Genomic DNA, 15,926 nt, shown 5'->3' with positions numbered 1-15,926 from the left:
TTTCCTTCTTTAATAATTACACACATCATACAGTGCGTTTGAATCACTGAGGAGGGAGTTTGGTGCATTCAGAATCAGACTATAAATGATCATCTTTCACTTTCACAACTGGAAATACTTAAAGAAATAAAGTTTGATTTTAAAACTATGACGGCATAGAGATCTGGATTAGGAATACTCGAGTACAAGCAGCCAAATGCAGTCTCTGAGTAGAAGTACTCTGATACTTTGCGTCTACCTGTTCCACCTGGAAGTTTGTGGAGCAGCAGGCAGCAGCGGTGCATGCTGGGTGATCGTGAGGCAGGGCAGCAGCAGCAGCAGCAGCCGCCGGCGGACTCCACCTTCAGCCCGGGCTTCAGTCTCAGCCGTCCCGTTCCGACCAACCCGGACAGCGCCGTGTGGATCCGAACCATGGACACCAGCGGGCAGCGTCTGACGGTGAGCCGGGCTGTTTGTGCCGCGGACGGGGCAGCCGCTGCTACACGGAGCCGGGATGCTAAGCTAAGCTAAGCGAAGTTAAGGCCATTTGTGGTGAAGCTAGCTACGCAGTTAGCCAGCTTCGCACCGACCGGGACCTGGAGCGGCACCGGTCACTGGTCCAGGTTTGTCTGTGTGCCGCCGCTGTTCAGCAGCAGGGCCGCTCAGGGTACCGCCAGCAGACAGATTAAACTGGCTTCAGCCTTCCACATAGGCTAAGCTAAGCTAGCCACCGTCCCGCCCAGTCCCAGCCGACCTCGGGGTTTCATTCGCCGCTTTTCCGCCCTACCGGCCGCGCTTTCGGACTCGGGCCGATCGCGGAGTCTCTTCTGGTCGGACAGACTCTCCGTTTCTTAGCCCGCTGAGCTACGACGGTGCGCACTGACTCTGCTACGCTAGCCCGTTAGCTGCACTAATAGCACGTCAGACAAGTGAGGTTGCAGGTGTACTGACAGTTTCAGGTGACGTTTGGGACTCGGACAGCTGTCTGGAGACTGACCTCCTACTCAAGGTGACGCGCTGTTTGCTGGCAAACTCACTTTAAACGTGTTTTTACTTCGGCTCACACGGCGTCACTGTTTCCGGGTGTTTAAGGGGTTAAACGGCTCGCTCTTGACCCACTGCATACCTGTAGCTCAGCTCTACCTGCTGCCAGGTGTTCTGGTAGATACAGCCAGCAAAGCAAACACAGGTAGGCTCCGCCCACCGCCGGGTCACAGTAAAAACACAGGTTCCTCACTCAGGGAGTTCGGGTGTCAAGAAGCTCCTGTTTCCTCCTCAGGTTCAGTTTTTCCAGAAGCTATCACGTAACCTCAGAGGGACTTCCCGTTTGTTAGAAACTCTGTCAGACTTTCAGGTGTCTCCCCAGGTGAGCAGCAGTCCAAAGCTCAGCTATGAAAGTGTGAAATGACTCTGAGGACGATGTTAGAGCTGTAATCTCAGGATTAAAAACTGATTTTCTCAAACTTTAAATGGAATTCAAACAAATAAACATGTAATAAAAAAATGGAGAGCACGGTCCTCCTGTTAGTCCGGATGAGCGTAATTTCTTTTTTTTTAACATGAAGTTCATCCTGTGGCCTAGCAGGAGGTCAAAGGTCACATACGAGAGCCCCACGGCCAGTGACTTCCTTTTATTTAGTAATTAACACACATTTTTCATAATTAAATTTTATTTATTATTACACTTTTTTTTCTTCTCCTTTGAGAGATGAAAGGAAAACAGCAGCTGCAAAATCCATGAATTATAATTTATATAATTATGTTTCTTTCCACGTTCTTTAGATTTTCGTTTTTCTTCTTCAGGACGTGTGTGTTTGGGCTGTAATGAAGCCGATGCTTTCAGTGAGTGGCGCCACCCCGAGAGCGAGGACAGCTCACTGATCATTACTGAAGCCTTCATCGCCAAACGAGGATATTCAATCATCAATAACAGGCACAGAATAAAGTACAGAGCTTCTTAGATGTGCTGATGTCAGCAGAATGAAATTCTATAGCATCTCATCAATAATTAATAAAACATAATTCATAATACAAATTATTCACATTAGATTATTAATGATAAGTCAGATTAGTAATATAATCTCATTATGTGCAAAATATTTAAAATGAACTAAAGTTTAATTATCAGCGAGCTCTGTTTACAGCTCGAGAGTGAACGTGAGCAGAGTGTGCTGGGAAATCGTGGCATACACCAGCTGTGCTTCTGTAACTATGGCAGGGGCGGTTTTGTGGGATGGGGACACAGATTTTTATTGAGGTGCATTATTTTGGGATTGTCAGTGAGCCATCTGATTGGGTCACGAACCTGTCAGGTGATTGATTTGGACGTCATACGTCACGTGATGGAAACGTCAGTGTGGCGCTGCCTTTGCGAGTCCCTGTAATAAACCCAAAGAGCTTTGATGAAGCTCAGAAGCCCACAGCTGATTACTCCCATCTCCAATCATAAAACATTGACTTCTTTCTTTAAAAAATGTATTTTAATATTCATGCAAACGATAAACAAACTACCAGGCACAAACACACAGAAGTCTTTTAGTGGACAAGCAGGAGCGCTGCAAGATCGTATTCACGTTTAGTTTTTTTAACATTGGAGTGCTGATCAGGTCTGAGTTTGCAGCTGTGACTTGTTTTAGGGTTTTTGTGATGCACAGTAAGTTTTAAGAGTTTGTTTTCCTAGCGTTGTTTCACTCGATGGTGTGATTGGATCACCGTGGTTTGTCCTCACTGCTCTTTATTTCCTGTCGCTTATTTTCATTATTGCTTTATTACTGTCAGTTTGACGCCTCTTTATCCTCTCAGTGCTCCACTAACTCAGTCTGCTTCGATTCGAGCCTCTCGTGGAGATAATTGGTGCCGGAGCGCTGCTGAGAGCCGTCTTCAGTTACTCTCTGCCCTGATGAAGCCAGACGCTTGTATTTTATTTTCTTAATGTGTCTGCTGTGATTAGTTTCTCATGGTATCCTCTCTCACCCTTTCAGGTATAGCCCGGAGGATTCTTCGATCACCAGAGTGTCATGGAGCCAGATGTGATCCGTATGTACTCCTCCTCTCCACCGCCCATGGAGGATGGCGCCGAGGAAGAGGATGATGAGTTCGGAGACTTCGGTACCTTCTCTGGAATCCCGAACAGCATCAGCTTGTCAGAGTTTGACACCCCAACCACTTTCAACCAGACCCAGGCTCTGACCGCCACCTCACCGCCTGAGCTGATCAACAACAGAGGAGTGGTGGGGTTCAGCTGCAGCTCCTCAAACGGTGCCCACGACCCTAATGATCAGCTCTCCAAGGCGAACGGCATCGTGCCAGCAAGCTCCTCAGAAAGAACTGAGATGAAAAAGGTCCTCTCCGGCTCCCTGGACCTCATTGCGAGTAACACAGCTGATTGCAACGGCGGCGGCACCGAGGTCCTCACGAACGGGTTTGACGTTCAGGGAAGTCCTTCCTTGCAGAATTCTGTCCACTCTCACATAAAAGGAACGTCCACTGAGGACACGGGCTGCGCCATTGTTGGCAGCCTGGAGGACGATTTTGCAGACTTTGCTGCTTTTTCCGATGCTGAAGGACGTCTCAGCCAGACGGCGAGCTCAGACTGTCCGGAGGGGGTCAGCTGGCTGGCTGAGCATTGTAACACGGAGCATGGAATGACTTCAGAGGATGATGTCAGGGACACAAACAGAACTAGAAACGACGCATCTGACTCTGAGTCCTTCTGCATTCCTGCTGAGACGCCGGACGGTCTAAGCGGCACAGACCGGGGCTCTCACACAGATGCTGACCCTCGACAAAGGGATGTGGCCTTCGCACAGGAGCACGGTGCCTCAGAGGCCGCTTGCACTAACAAACCGCCCCTTCTGAACGGGGTGGATGTAGCTGACAGGGATGGATCCAAAGAGGGTCGCAGTGAAAACAAACTCCTCCCGGATGCTGCCGCAGATGGCGAGGCAGGGCAGTCCGATGAGAAGGGCTCTGGGAATGAGACGGAGACAGAAACCGAGACGGAGACGTCGTTTGGCCGTCCGCTGTCCACTGACGCTCTGGAGGAGTACGGCGACATGAGCACCACGGGCTCCGTGCCCTCGCCGCCTCTCCAGGGGGAATCCGCCACCCCTGCTGATGGCAGCCAGATGGCCGAAGACGATGACGAGGACTTTGGGGACTTTGGAGATGCCAGCTCTTTCAGTGGTCAAGGCTTTGCAGACTTTGATCAGTTGGAGGTCCAGCAGGATCCAGTCAGGTCACAGAGTTCTGCTCCTGCACAGGAAGATGCGACTGCTGAGGAAGACGATGACTTTGGTGACTTCAACTCCCCCAAATTTCACTCTGGCAGAAATGAGGGGGAGGAGGGAAGAAAGTTTGCTGACTTCCCTGTGAGCGACAGTTTTGGGAATTTCAGCTCGGCTGACGGTGGCGAGGGGGGCGCCGGGTGGAGTGCCTTCGGGGAGCAGCAGCAGCACGAGGAGGAGGAGGGGGAATCATGGGCAGCATTCAGTGCGGAGCCGAGCGTTGCTGCTCCTGAAGACAGCAGAGGGCAGGAGGAAGAGGAGGAGGAGGAGGAATGGCAGGAGAGTACAGCAGCTACAGTCAGCGAAGAAACCAACAGGACGGACAGACAGCCGGTAAGAAAGTAGCTGGACTGAGAGGGACCGAAGCTGGTCTTCTCTGATTTTTATCCCAATGTGAGATTTCATTTTCCCACGTTTTAAAATGTACAGGAGAGATTTAAAATCACTGAAAAAAGTTTGAAATCATGTCCAGAACAAAGAGATATTTTAAAAGGAAGTGTTTTATCTGCTCCGCCTCCCTCATGTTGATCCCGTTTCCTGTCAGTCATAAAAGATAAGAAAAAGGTTTCTGCTGTCCTCAACCCAAAGAGGAAGTTATTATGAAAGATTTAAATCAGTTCCACTTCCTCTGCTGAGTCACATCTTTCACACCAACTTCCACTGTTTGTTTTTAACCGTGAGCGAGGCGTGAAGGTCAGAGGAGGCGGAGCAGCATCAGCTGGAACAGAATATGAGAGCTCCTGTTCCTCTGCCAGTGAAACCAGTAAAACCAGTGAGAGGTCAGGAGATGTGAGGGCCATCGGTCAGAACTATCCAAACTGTAATGACCGGGCTCCTGCACGCTGAGGCCAGTTCAACATATCTGGGATATCTTCATCCAGGATTTCTCTAACTGAGACGTTTCAGATTTGCCTGAAAAAATTCCTGGAGTTGTGTAAAATTTCCTTCAAAGAAAAATAAAATCCTTTAAGGGATGAAGGCCGGGCTCTTTTAGGTGTGTTTCTACCATCGTTCCACTCATTGAGCTCAGTCCTTAGGATGTGCTCTGTGAATACGGACTCAGACTGATGGGTGAGGATGGAGGTGTGATCTGTGACAGCAGCTTTGGAGCTCTGCAGAAACCCCAGTTTGCAGATGGGGGCTGAGATTTGACGTACGGGCTCAAAATGCTTTCACATGTGGCAGCTGTCTGTTGACCTCGCATCCAAAATTTGTGATGCTGTTGAATGATGACATTTTAAACCGGTCCCCCAAACAGCCCGACCTTTATCCCTCACACGATTGTTTTTCTAACGGCAGCAGGGAGCCGACATTTTGTGTAATTCCTGTTAAGAAGTGAATCTGTCTGCTGGAATCTTTCAGGTGAATCTGAGATGGTCAGGTGGGAACTTCTTTTCTTTCTTCCAACATCATCAATTACGTGAAAGTGACTCAATATGTTGATCCAGAGTCTGTCAGCCCGTCTGAGAGCGTGCAGCGTGTGACGTCAGAAAGCAGCAGCGCGACTCAGAGGAAGATAAAACTTTAATATTAATATGAAGACAGTGAGCAAAATACAGACTGAAAGCAGAGAGAATCTCTATGGTGTGCATGGGAGGCCCGGTTATTAGAGTTATATAACTGAGACAAATTCAGGTTCTAACAAAACACACTGAAATCAGTCAGTTTAGTTTTGCCGGCACAGGCAGGCCTGAGTGAGTGCTGTTCATTCACACTGTGTTCAGGGTTTTGTTTTATTGTCCATCTCTGAACTCCTTCAATCCACAGCACTCATTACATAACACACAAAACTACCAGCGAAAGAATAAAAATGTTAAAACCTACAAAACTAGAATGACTGATGGGAGTGCATTAGAGTAAAGCACTTGTCAGTAGCATGGCTGTGATATTTAAGACTGTAGAAGGTCGTTCTCTAATTACAGCTGTGTGTTCATCTAAATGAGCTCTCACTCATCCGACTTAGGCTGACATATAAAGTCAAAAACAGCATGTCACTGTTTTAGGATTCATACAACAATAAAAAGAAAGAAAATCAGGAATAAAGCTCCTATGAATCTGGTTTTCAGTGATTCCCATCAGAGAAAGGAGAACATTAAAACAACCATTCCCAAGCATTCCCTAAGTCTGCAGTTTTACTGTAGCAGAGTCACAGCGAGCATCAGTCAAAACAGACAGACCCCTCTGCAGCCTCGCCTGCTCTTTGGGTCGTGCACGGGAAAAAAAATCCTGGAAAAGCAGCACACGTGCAGTTAAACAGCTTGGAAAAGCCAGAGGAAAATATCTACATCTGAGGGTGAACTGCCACTTTAAATGCATCACAAATGCCCAAACTTTAGCTCATGTCAGCGATGCAGATCCACTCCTTCAGACTCAGGAGTCTGAAGGTGAACTCTTCTGCCGCAGCCTGTTTGTTTACGAGCCTGACAGGCCGTGCTAACCAATGAGCTGCCGTTCTCTCTGCAGGCGTCGCTGTTCAGCCGTCTGGAGAAGCTGTTCCAGATCAGCTTTCCTCAGACCGCCACACGGCCGCTGGAGGACGAGGTGTTGTCCCTGAAGGTCCTCCTGGAGCCTCCGGAGGACAAACAGCCAGGAGCTGAAGAGGAGAAGGAGGAAAAGAAGAGGTCACCATGCAACAGGTGAGTGAGCATTGTTCACCTGGTGATGGGTGACAGCAGGACTACAGCAGGAAGGGGAAAAAAAAATGCTCAGAGCCGTTTTCAGTTCAAATGTGTGAGAGTTTCCATCAGTCTGTCACAGGTAACAAATGCAGCTTTGTGTCTGTGAGCCTGACTGAGTTTGGGTTCTCTGCTTTCTTACAGCTCAAAGAAAACCCTTCAAAGTGATGTGTGTTCATGTATCCAGCATCTTACTTAGCAAATCAGTGTGTTCAGTGTGTATGAGTGTTGGACTGGTTTTATTGATAGTTTCTCTTACTGCTAAACCTCGTTTTTAACTCCACTGCATCTGATTGGCTGCTGCAGGTCCGTGCGTGGCGACGTGTGGCTGCAGCTTCAGGACATTCACGAGGCGTTCGGCCTCAGATACCAGTGGGGGGGCTCCCACTGCAACAAAGCACTTCTCTGCTGCCTCGGCATCGACACCAGAAACATTGTGAGTACCTGCTGCTCCCTTCTGTCCTCGCTGGAGATAGAAGCGACCACGTTTGGAGCAACATTGTAACGTTTTCTTTATTAAACTGAGCATAAAAGGTTTTTTTCCCTTGTTGACCTAAATAAAATTGGAAAATGAAAGATTTTTTTCCAGATAAGGTGAGAAAATGGTGTTAATGTTTAGACCTGGCTTGTGAATATCTCAGTGAATTTATGTTGTTAAGCTCTGCCTCCTGCCTTGAAATCGTCTCCACAGGTCGGGTTCTCCTGTGCCCGTGGTTCGTACCCGTCCCTGCGCCATAATAAATCTGATAGGTTTCATTTTTGTTTTCAGCTGTTCACAGGACAGAAGAAGCAGCCGGTCATCGTGCCCATGTACGCCGCCGGCCTGGTGAGTGGATAAAAACTTTATTTACAGAACAAACTACAAACCGCTTTGAAGGATGAAGCAGCACAAAAAATCCATTTCTTCATAAAGAACATTTAAGCAGAGCAGACAGTGACTAAAGTGCTGCACAGCAATCAGTAAAACAGGAAAAATGAAACCATAAGAGAAGATCGTTAAAAATGGAGCAAAATTCAAAGGAAAATTAAACCATAGTCATAGATAAAGATACAGTAACAGCCACAGAATGACGTTCATGATTAAAACTGAACTGAAAAGGTGACGAAGGCCAAAGCACTGACCTGTGGGTTAGATTAATGATGTTTTACTGAGATAGATATAATTATTTATTTATTTTGCATGGAGGACTCTGCAGCACCTCCATGTGGATAAGGATGGCATGAATCTACTAAGATTTGCTACTTTGTCAGGACACGCAGACTACACTATATACTACAAACTATACACTTCCACGGCCACGGGTGTATAAAATAAGCACCTCGGCATGCAGACTGCTGCTACAAACATCTGTGAAAGAATGGGTCGCTCTCAGGAGCTCAGTGAGTTCCAGCGTGGTATCCTGATAGGATGATACCTGTGCAACAAGTCCAGTCATGAAGTTTTCTCACTACTAAATATTCCACAGTCAGCTGTTAGTGGGATTATAACAAAGTGGAAGCGATTGGGAACCACAACAACGCAGCCATGAAATGGCATTAATCACAGAGTGGGTCAGCGGATGCTGAGGGTCATAGTGCACAGAGGTCACCAACTTTCTGCAGAGTCAGTCACTACAGAGCTCCAAACTTCATGTGGCCTTCAGATTAGTTCAAGAACAGTGTGTAGAGAGCTTCATGGAATGGGTTTTCCACGGCTGAGCAGCTGCATCCAAGCCTCACATCACCAAGTGCAATACAAAGTGTCGGATGGAAGAAAATTCCCATAAACACTCCTAAACCTTTTGGAAAACCTTCCACATGAGTTGAAGCTGTTATAGTTGCAAAGGTGGGCTGACATCATATTAAACCCTGTGGGTTAAGAATGTGATGTTACTAAGTTGATATGTGTGTGTGAAGAATACAGTGCATCAAGTGAATATTCATCTGTGAAGTTGGAACATAAACAACCATCCTACACTCTTCCTACATGTTGTTCTAGATATCTTCTGTTTCCCTGATCTGCAGTCACCTACAGCGTGTGTGTGTGTGTGTGTGTGTGTGTGTGTGTGTGTGTGTGTGTGTGTGTGTGTGTGTGTGTGTGTTTTCAGGGGATGCTGGAGCCGACCAAAGAGCCCGTGAAGCCTGTCTCTGCTGCAGAGATGATCGCCTCGATAGCCCAGGCACCTCCGCTGGCTCCTGAGAAAAGCTCCTGTCCCTCAGACTCTGTCCAGGTGAGAAGCCCAGAGGCAGGCCGGAGGTTCTCTGGACAGGATTCAAATGTAATTTGACTGGCTGATTGATAAGAAACAGCTGGTTGAAAGGAGAATGATGCCGCTTTGAGCTCTGATTCTGCAGTTTACTGCAACAGTTTGTACAGTTTCTTTCTTTCTTTTTTAACCTCAGTTTGAACAGCATTAAATACATGAATGCAGGAAATAATATTAATCTCCCAACATTCAGTAAGTGATCCTCTCTGCAGTTCGCCCCTTTCACATAAGCAGATGTACCATTTTTGTTGTAAAGGAAACTCGAGGTTTAAGCTTCAGCTTCTTTCTGCGTGCATCACTGACCTATTTTATAATTGATCAGTCAAAGATGTCAGGATAGGACAGTGATTATTGCTGATTTATTATCAGCTCACAAAGTATATAGTAATATGGTTCCCATCTTTCTAGCTCCGTGACTGCTGGCAGAGTCTGCTTCTGGTACATTACTGTAACAGTCACTGTTTAAACTGATCTGTATAAAGCAGAGACACGTAACGCACTGATCAGTGATCAGCCATTTATCATATTGTAGTTGGTCACGCTGATGGAAAATGTCTGAAATGTTTTGAAAGGTAAAGTCTGAGTTTAAACTCAACACATTTTTCACTGAAACACACCTAAATCCCTCACTGAGGTGTAAGAGGCTCCAGTCATCCGAGTCCACTTGTGCAGTGGGACGGATCCAAAGCAGATTTAGATCGGATCAGGCTCACATTCAATTGAAATTTCTTCATTTCCAGCTCACCCCGTCCGGATCTGTTTTGGATCTGTTCATAGTGGCTTAATTTGTGTATTCCTTCTTCAAAATGGCTCATCCCAAAAATTATACTCGGATGTCTAAAATCTACCTGACCAACACCATAAATACTGAGACATTTCTTCTAACTGTTGCCTTTACTGATTAAGCTTTACATTCTTCAAAGATTTGGAACGCTGCCCTGAAAACAGTTACTGTGACTGACCTCTGACCTTTAACTCAGTCAAACATCTGTGTCAGAGAGCCGTCATCCATCGGTGAAGCTGTGATTAAGAAAAGAAAGGTTGTTACAGCCCATCAGTACATTAAATATTTACTCAACAAATATCGAATGGGCGTCGGAGCTCCATTGAAGATGGCGACTCAGGTGCGAGAAAGAACGCCATCAGAGATGACTGAACTGATTCTGAGTTGCCGATCTCAGAGTTGATCAATTCAGATTTTATGCTTAATCTCAGTTTGTTGATCCTGCTTCCTGGAATAGGGTCCCTGTAGTTTAACTCAAGCTCACCTTAGATGTGAGGATGAATGATTCCGGCTCTGTGCTGACATCATTCGAGTCCCTAGTTTGTAACATTTTCCTGCAGTTTTTCTTATTTCAGTTTGATGTGTTTGTGAAAACATGTCAAAAATCCTGTTTTGTCCCCTCTGGCAGGGATAAAGTTTCCTCTCCGGAGCTTTTTGGGGTTAGGGTTTAGGGCAGAGGTTGGAGAGTGTCGTCTCCGGTAACGTACAGGTCTGAAAGTTTGGTGACTTCTCTTAAAAGTTGTTACGAGGATAAACGGATGCTGGTGGAATCGGCCTCGTTCCTACAGAGGATATTTAACTGAAAAACGACACAGGCGCCTCCATTTCCACATATGGGAGTGTGTTTGGCCTTAAATACACCTGATTCACACACACCTGCCACCTGTTACTGTTTTAGTGCGTGTGTGTCTCTGTCTGACCTCCTCTGTCTCCTCCAGCAGGAGGCACTCCCACCCATCCAGTTCGACTGGAGCAGCAGTGGCCTTACCAACCCCCTGGACGGTAGGTGACCCCATCCACTGCCGCTCTGACCCCCTGCCGTCCTCTCGCTGCTTTTCTTTCACTTTAACTCTCGTAGTGTTTCTTGTTAGCTGCTTCAGTCCAGACCGCACTTCCTCTGATTCACAGCCAATCACACGTTAGGAGGAGCTGCATGTATAAAACTGTCAGCCGCAGAAATATTCAGACTGTTTCATACGTCTCAGTCGCTGTGGCTCGATGGCCTCATTCCCCCTTCCACAGTCAGAAACGTCAGCAGATTTCTTTATTAGTGAACGATCCACTTGCTCTTATTTTGAAAGTTCAGTTGCTGCTCCATCTGTTTCCACACCATCAGCCCTCAGTGACACGCTCTAACTCCACCACAGTGGAGCTGATGTAGTTACAGGTGGTGTGTATGCTGAAGCATGAGGCCGGCTGATGTTTCCAGCTGTTTGTAGTGTGAGAGCTCCGGTTTTTACAAAACTCTAAAAACAGCAGCAGGCTGAAGAGTTGCTGTTCAGCTGAAATGCTGCCCTCCTCTTTCTGCTTTTAAGCCTAACCTTAAAAATAGAGAGGGTGTCTGTCTGCTGAATCCAAGCTGGGAGCTGCTTCCACAGAAGAGGGGCCTGAAAGCTGAAGGCTCTGCCTCCCATTCTACAGTCTGGCTGAAAACACTGTCAGACACATTATTCTGCTTTGTGTCCATTTCTGTGGAAGCAGTAAACCAGTGTTTGGTTCTGCTGTGATGGAGGAAGGGTGCAGCTGAGCGTGTGCAGACTGTGTGGGGAGTGAATGGGTGTAGACGTCAGTAGAAACTGTTTCTCTCTTCGGTCACTGACTCTGCTGCATGTCTCTCTGTCTCTCTGTCTGTCCGTTAACCTCGGCCGCCCGGCTCTGCAGCCAGCGGAGGCTCGTCTCTCTTAAACCTGGACTTCTTTGGTCCTGTGGAGGATTCAGGCTCCACCAGCTCACCCTCCATCCCAGGTCAGCTCCAACCTCCTCCTGCTCGTCGCCTTTAAATTAACCTCCATCTGCTCCTCTCAATCACCACTCTCTCATGCTTCCTGACTGGGTCACATGACCATCCTAAAGTTTGATCCTGGTGCTAATTTTAAAAAAAAAACACAGGCACATGATTTGATTTTTGCCAGCTCAACTTTTTTAAAACGATTAGTGATGTGCACCACAGGAAGCTTGGTATGAAGTCATGTGACTCTAAAATGACGCAGGTGTGTTTCCGGTCCTGCAGGCAGTCGGTCGCAGCATCGCCGCTGCCTGCAGGAAATGAGGCGCATCCACCGAAGCGTTTGCGTGCAGCTGCAAATGTCCAGCTGGGGGCGCTTTGGAATAAACACCGAGCGCCTCGTCAGTGTAAGAATTTAAAACCCACTCTGCTCTCGGGACAAATCACTTCAGTGGAAATGCCTCCAAACTCACACCTTCACACGAAGCTTCTGCTGCTTCAACTCCTGGTTTGTTTTTGATGTTGGTGCCGACCTCAGAGGAGGAAGCTCCGGAGTTTTTCACTGGAAGAGCCAAACTGCTGGATTGTTGTAGAAGTCTGAGAGTCCAGCGTTGCTCTGCCTCCGTGACATTTTGTCTTTGTTTCAGGCGTCGACCCCGAGCTGTTCGAGCTGACCACCGCCAAGCTGGACTCTGGCAGCTCCGGCAGTCGCATGGCAGACGCCTTCGCCCGCCTAATGTCCACTGTGGAGAAGACCAGCACCTCCACCAGGTCAGTGGTCGCAGAGCTGCTGGTTTTAGATGGTTCGTCTCTGCTCCTCATAAATGTATTTCCTGTAAAAAGTGTTAAAGGAGCGTCAGGAACTCCTGCAGGTTGAACTCGGCTTCTGTAAATGACACACGAGTCCTGTTAGCAGCTCTGACCCCACAGCCTACGCTCGACTTTGTCTGAACTGCTGAAGAATTCGTTTTCATCCTCATGCTGCCGTTTTCAGGGGCACAGATGCCGCGTTTCTACTCAGCCCGACTCAACTGGGCACAGTTTGTAGCGTTTTCAATCAGGTCCCGGTACCAGGTACTTTTTTTAGTACCCGCTCAGCCAGGGCTCCAAGCGATCTGAAAATGTGATGTTGAAGAACAGCATGTAGCTGATTGGCCGGGGAGTGTTGTCGCTAGCTGAGTCATGAGAGCAACTCCCTCACCAGGATCAAAGGCGCCATTTTTAAAACCCGACAGCGAGGGAAATGGAGACACGCAGACGAACACCGTGGTCGACGAGGTGCAGATGTTTCTGTGCTTGGTGGCAGACAAGAAATGAGTGTATCAGGAGGTCTCCGTGCTAATAGCCGTGTTTGAGTCGCATACAAATTACGTCAAGTGACTTCTGCCCATGTTGCTATATCAACTCCACCCACATTGAGGTGGTACGCAACTGTAATGGAAACAAAACCAAACCGAGTCGAGCTGAGTTAGGTACAAGTGGAAACGTGGCATAAGTGTAGGCGAAAAGCAGACCTTTCACCTGCTCTGACTCTTTTGGAGCGGCTAAATGTCCCACATGAAAGTTTACCCACAATGCACCTGGTGATCAATCAGCTGGTTCCTGCTGCTCAGTGTCATTACGCTGACACTCAACGGTGCTCAGAGAGCAGGGTAAGTCTTCACACTGTGACTCAGAGTGGGTGTAAAACTGATCTGGGTGCAGTTTCTGACAGAGCTTAAATGTGGACTCAAATATGTTGGAAATGTTCAAACCCCTTTAACTCAGAAACACAAAACTGTGTGTGTCCCGTTTATATCTAATGTTTCTTTAAACTCCTTCAGGTGTGTTTCTGAATGTGCGCGTATGAAAGTTTTCCTCGTCTGTTCCCGTTTGGCAGGAAGCCGAGGAAGGACGAGAATCTGAGCGAGGAGGCGGCCAAAGTGATCGCGGCGCTGCCCGATCTGACCTTCATGCAGGCTAAGGTGCTGATGTTTCCTGCCACGCTGACGCCGCTCGGCTCGCGGGCCACGCCAGACTGAAGCTCCGGCCACGCCTCCAGACATCACCCGCTCCCTCTGCTGGCCCCGCCCATTTTATCAAGCTCTTCTTTTTCTTTTTTTTTTTAAAATGAAATTAGCTTTTTGTTGATTTTCAGTTTATTTCTCAGACAAAAGCGAAGCATTTCTGATTGTTTTGGGGGGAGCGGGGGCGCAGCATGGGGAGGGACAGCGCACGGTAACCTGACAGGAAGTCACATTAATGAGTTGAGGGCATGTAGAAGTGTGTGTGCTGCTGTTGTGTGTGTAAATAATCAGGGATTCAATGTCTTTGTTTTTTAATGGACGCCATGATTTCTGATGATTTTATGAGTGTGGGTGCGGAGCCTGAAGGAAACGCTGGCTGAAGCTCTTTGAATCAAACTGAAGTGGAAATATATGTGAATTCATACATTTATATGCGTATATATATATAAAATCTAAATCTATTTATGGACTTGAAACCACACTGCCTGCAGAGTCCCGCCGAATGTTTCGTCCCCTCGTCTTCGGTTTTTCCTTCAGCGTCGATTTTAAAAAGTTTTCTTTCTCTTCTTCTTCGTGAGGCTTTTTAAAGAAATTCTGTCCATCGGTTGTTTTATTTCCTTTCTTCTCACCGAACAAACGCCGGCGCCTCTGCGAGCGGGAGCTCCAGCTGCGCTCTCCGTCTGTCGCTTTATTTTGGGGGGTAAAAAATGGGACGATCGGCTTCAAACCGCTGAGAGTTTGTGAGCCGTGAAGGTCGACTCGCATCAGAAGGGAACGAAGGGACCAAATTCCTGCATCCATGAGTTTGTTGTGTTCACTGTTCCTGTTTTGTTTTTTCTGTTTTTGCTCATACTACTGTCGGCCGTCTCCCGGAGGATTTTGCACATTGTAAAGATGAAATGGATGTAATCATAGTTCACTGTGGCTTTAGACTGTGTGCAGTTAAACTATGGACTGTAATATGTTGGGGGAAATTCCTATGGAAAAACTGAATCACTTGAAGAGCCTGTCGAAAGGTTATCGTGCATGCCCAGGTTCTTTTCAGACTGTGTAAATTTTACTTTTAGTGTACACAAGAAATTAAACTAATTTAAGAGAAAAGCCGCGGCCTCGTCTCGTTCCTGCTCTGCTCAGTTTCATACTTTTCATCAGTTTCTGTCTTTATTTGGTCTCTAGTCTCTGGTTTAAATAGAGTTTGGGGGCACAAACTACTTTGATTTTGCAGTCAAGTGGAAGCAGGCCGTTAACAAATGTGAGCAAACTACAATCATTTCCTCACTTCTTCTTTTACAAATGCTCAATTCAATTTTTTTTCCAGGAAGCAGGTTTAACTAAGAGTTTGTTAATCCTGAGTCCGACTTTTGTGTTCCAGAAACCTTAACTCTGAGGCAATCACCATGGTAACAGACTGAACTTAACCTGCTGGCTGACAGGTGTTCTCTCTGACTCCTCCCCTCTACCCCCACCTGAACCAGCTGACTGACACTTCGTTCATGAAGTCGCTGTGAGAGCGCAGAGAATCCATCTGAGCCCAAACGCTGAAATCCCAGTTAGACATGAGTTACATGAGAGCTTAAATAATCAGTCATCAATACATGAGGACAGCGAGCCCATCAGTGATCGATTATCAGGTCAGAATCAGATCTCTGAGACTCTGTGAGCAGTAATGCAGCTGATTGTAATCTGATTACATTTACTGTAGAATCACAGACAGATCAGCGGCCGATCGTCGGTCACACTGATGGAAATGTGTCACAGCTGAACTGTGGAGATGAGGTGACCTCAGAGCTCTGTTGCTGGTTTTTTTCTCTCAGGAGAACATCCTCAGTTTGTTGAAGGTTGTGTACTTGTGTCCTCCTTTTTGTTCCTCATGTTTTTCGTGCCTATTTTTGTGTAGTTTCTGTTTTTTATCTTCTGGACTTCTGCGCTTTACCGCCGAGGACATCCCAGAACAATCTGACAGGGAGCGGAAAAAACAGGAAGCAAAATTCAACAAATTATAAAT

General features: G+C 47.0%; 1 protein-coding gene across 4 annotated transcripts; it reads left to right on the top strand.

The window, feature by feature from the left end:
- The first annotated feature begins 288 nt into the window (after positions 1 to 288).
- Positions 289 to 15,013, top strand: aftpha (aftiphilin a). 4 transcript variants are annotated; one of them, XM_030731879.1, is made up of 10 exons: positions 289 to 438; positions 2,961 to 4,598; positions 6,729 to 6,901; positions 7,247 to 7,376; positions 7,710 to 7,766; positions 9,028 to 9,150; positions 10,912 to 10,972; positions 11,852 to 11,935; positions 12,563 to 12,686; positions 13,795 to 15,013. In XM_030731879.1, exons 2-10 carry the CDS (start codon positions 2,997 to 2,999, stop codon positions 13,934 to 13,936), a joined length of 2,496 nt encoding a protein of 831 aa, XP_030587739.1. In that variant the 5' UTR covers positions 289 to 438; positions 2,961 to 2,996; the 3' UTR covers positions 13,937 to 15,013. The 4 variants fall into 4 exon arrangements, with proteins under 4 accessions (XP_030587739.1, XP_030587732.1, XP_030587756.1 ...); XM_030731872.1 differs by having other exon boundaries at positions 10,909 to 10,972; XM_030731896.1 differs by lacking the exon at positions 11,852 to 11,935.
- Positions 15,014 to 15,926: the final 913 nt, after the last annotated feature.

Source organism: Archocentrus centrarchus, chromosome 1, assembly GCF_007364275.1.
Source record: "Archocentrus centrarchus isolate MPI-CPG fArcCen1 chromosome 1, fArcCen1, whole genome shotgun sequence".
NCBI lineage: Eukaryota > Metazoa > Chordata > Actinopteri > Cichliformes > Cichlidae > Archocentrus > Archocentrus centrarchus.
The sequence above is the reverse complement of the archived record's forward strand: the minus strand, read 5'-3'. Positions and strand labels throughout refer to the sequence as shown.

Bases quoted from the DNA above. Each gene is read 5' to 3' on its own strand.
- aftpha (XM_030731872.1), top strand. From the start codon at position 2,997: ATGGAGCCAGATGTGATCCGTATGTACTCCTCCTCTCCACCGCCCATG. The intron at 4,599-6,728 runs GTAAGAAAGTAG...TTCTCTCTGCAG, and splicing joins ACAGGACGGACAGACAGCCG to GCGTCGCTGTTCAGCCGTCT. The intron at 12,687-13,794 runs GTCAGTGGTCGC...CCCGTTTGGCAG, and splicing joins AAGACCAGCACCTCCACCAG to GAAGCCGAGGAAGGACGAGA.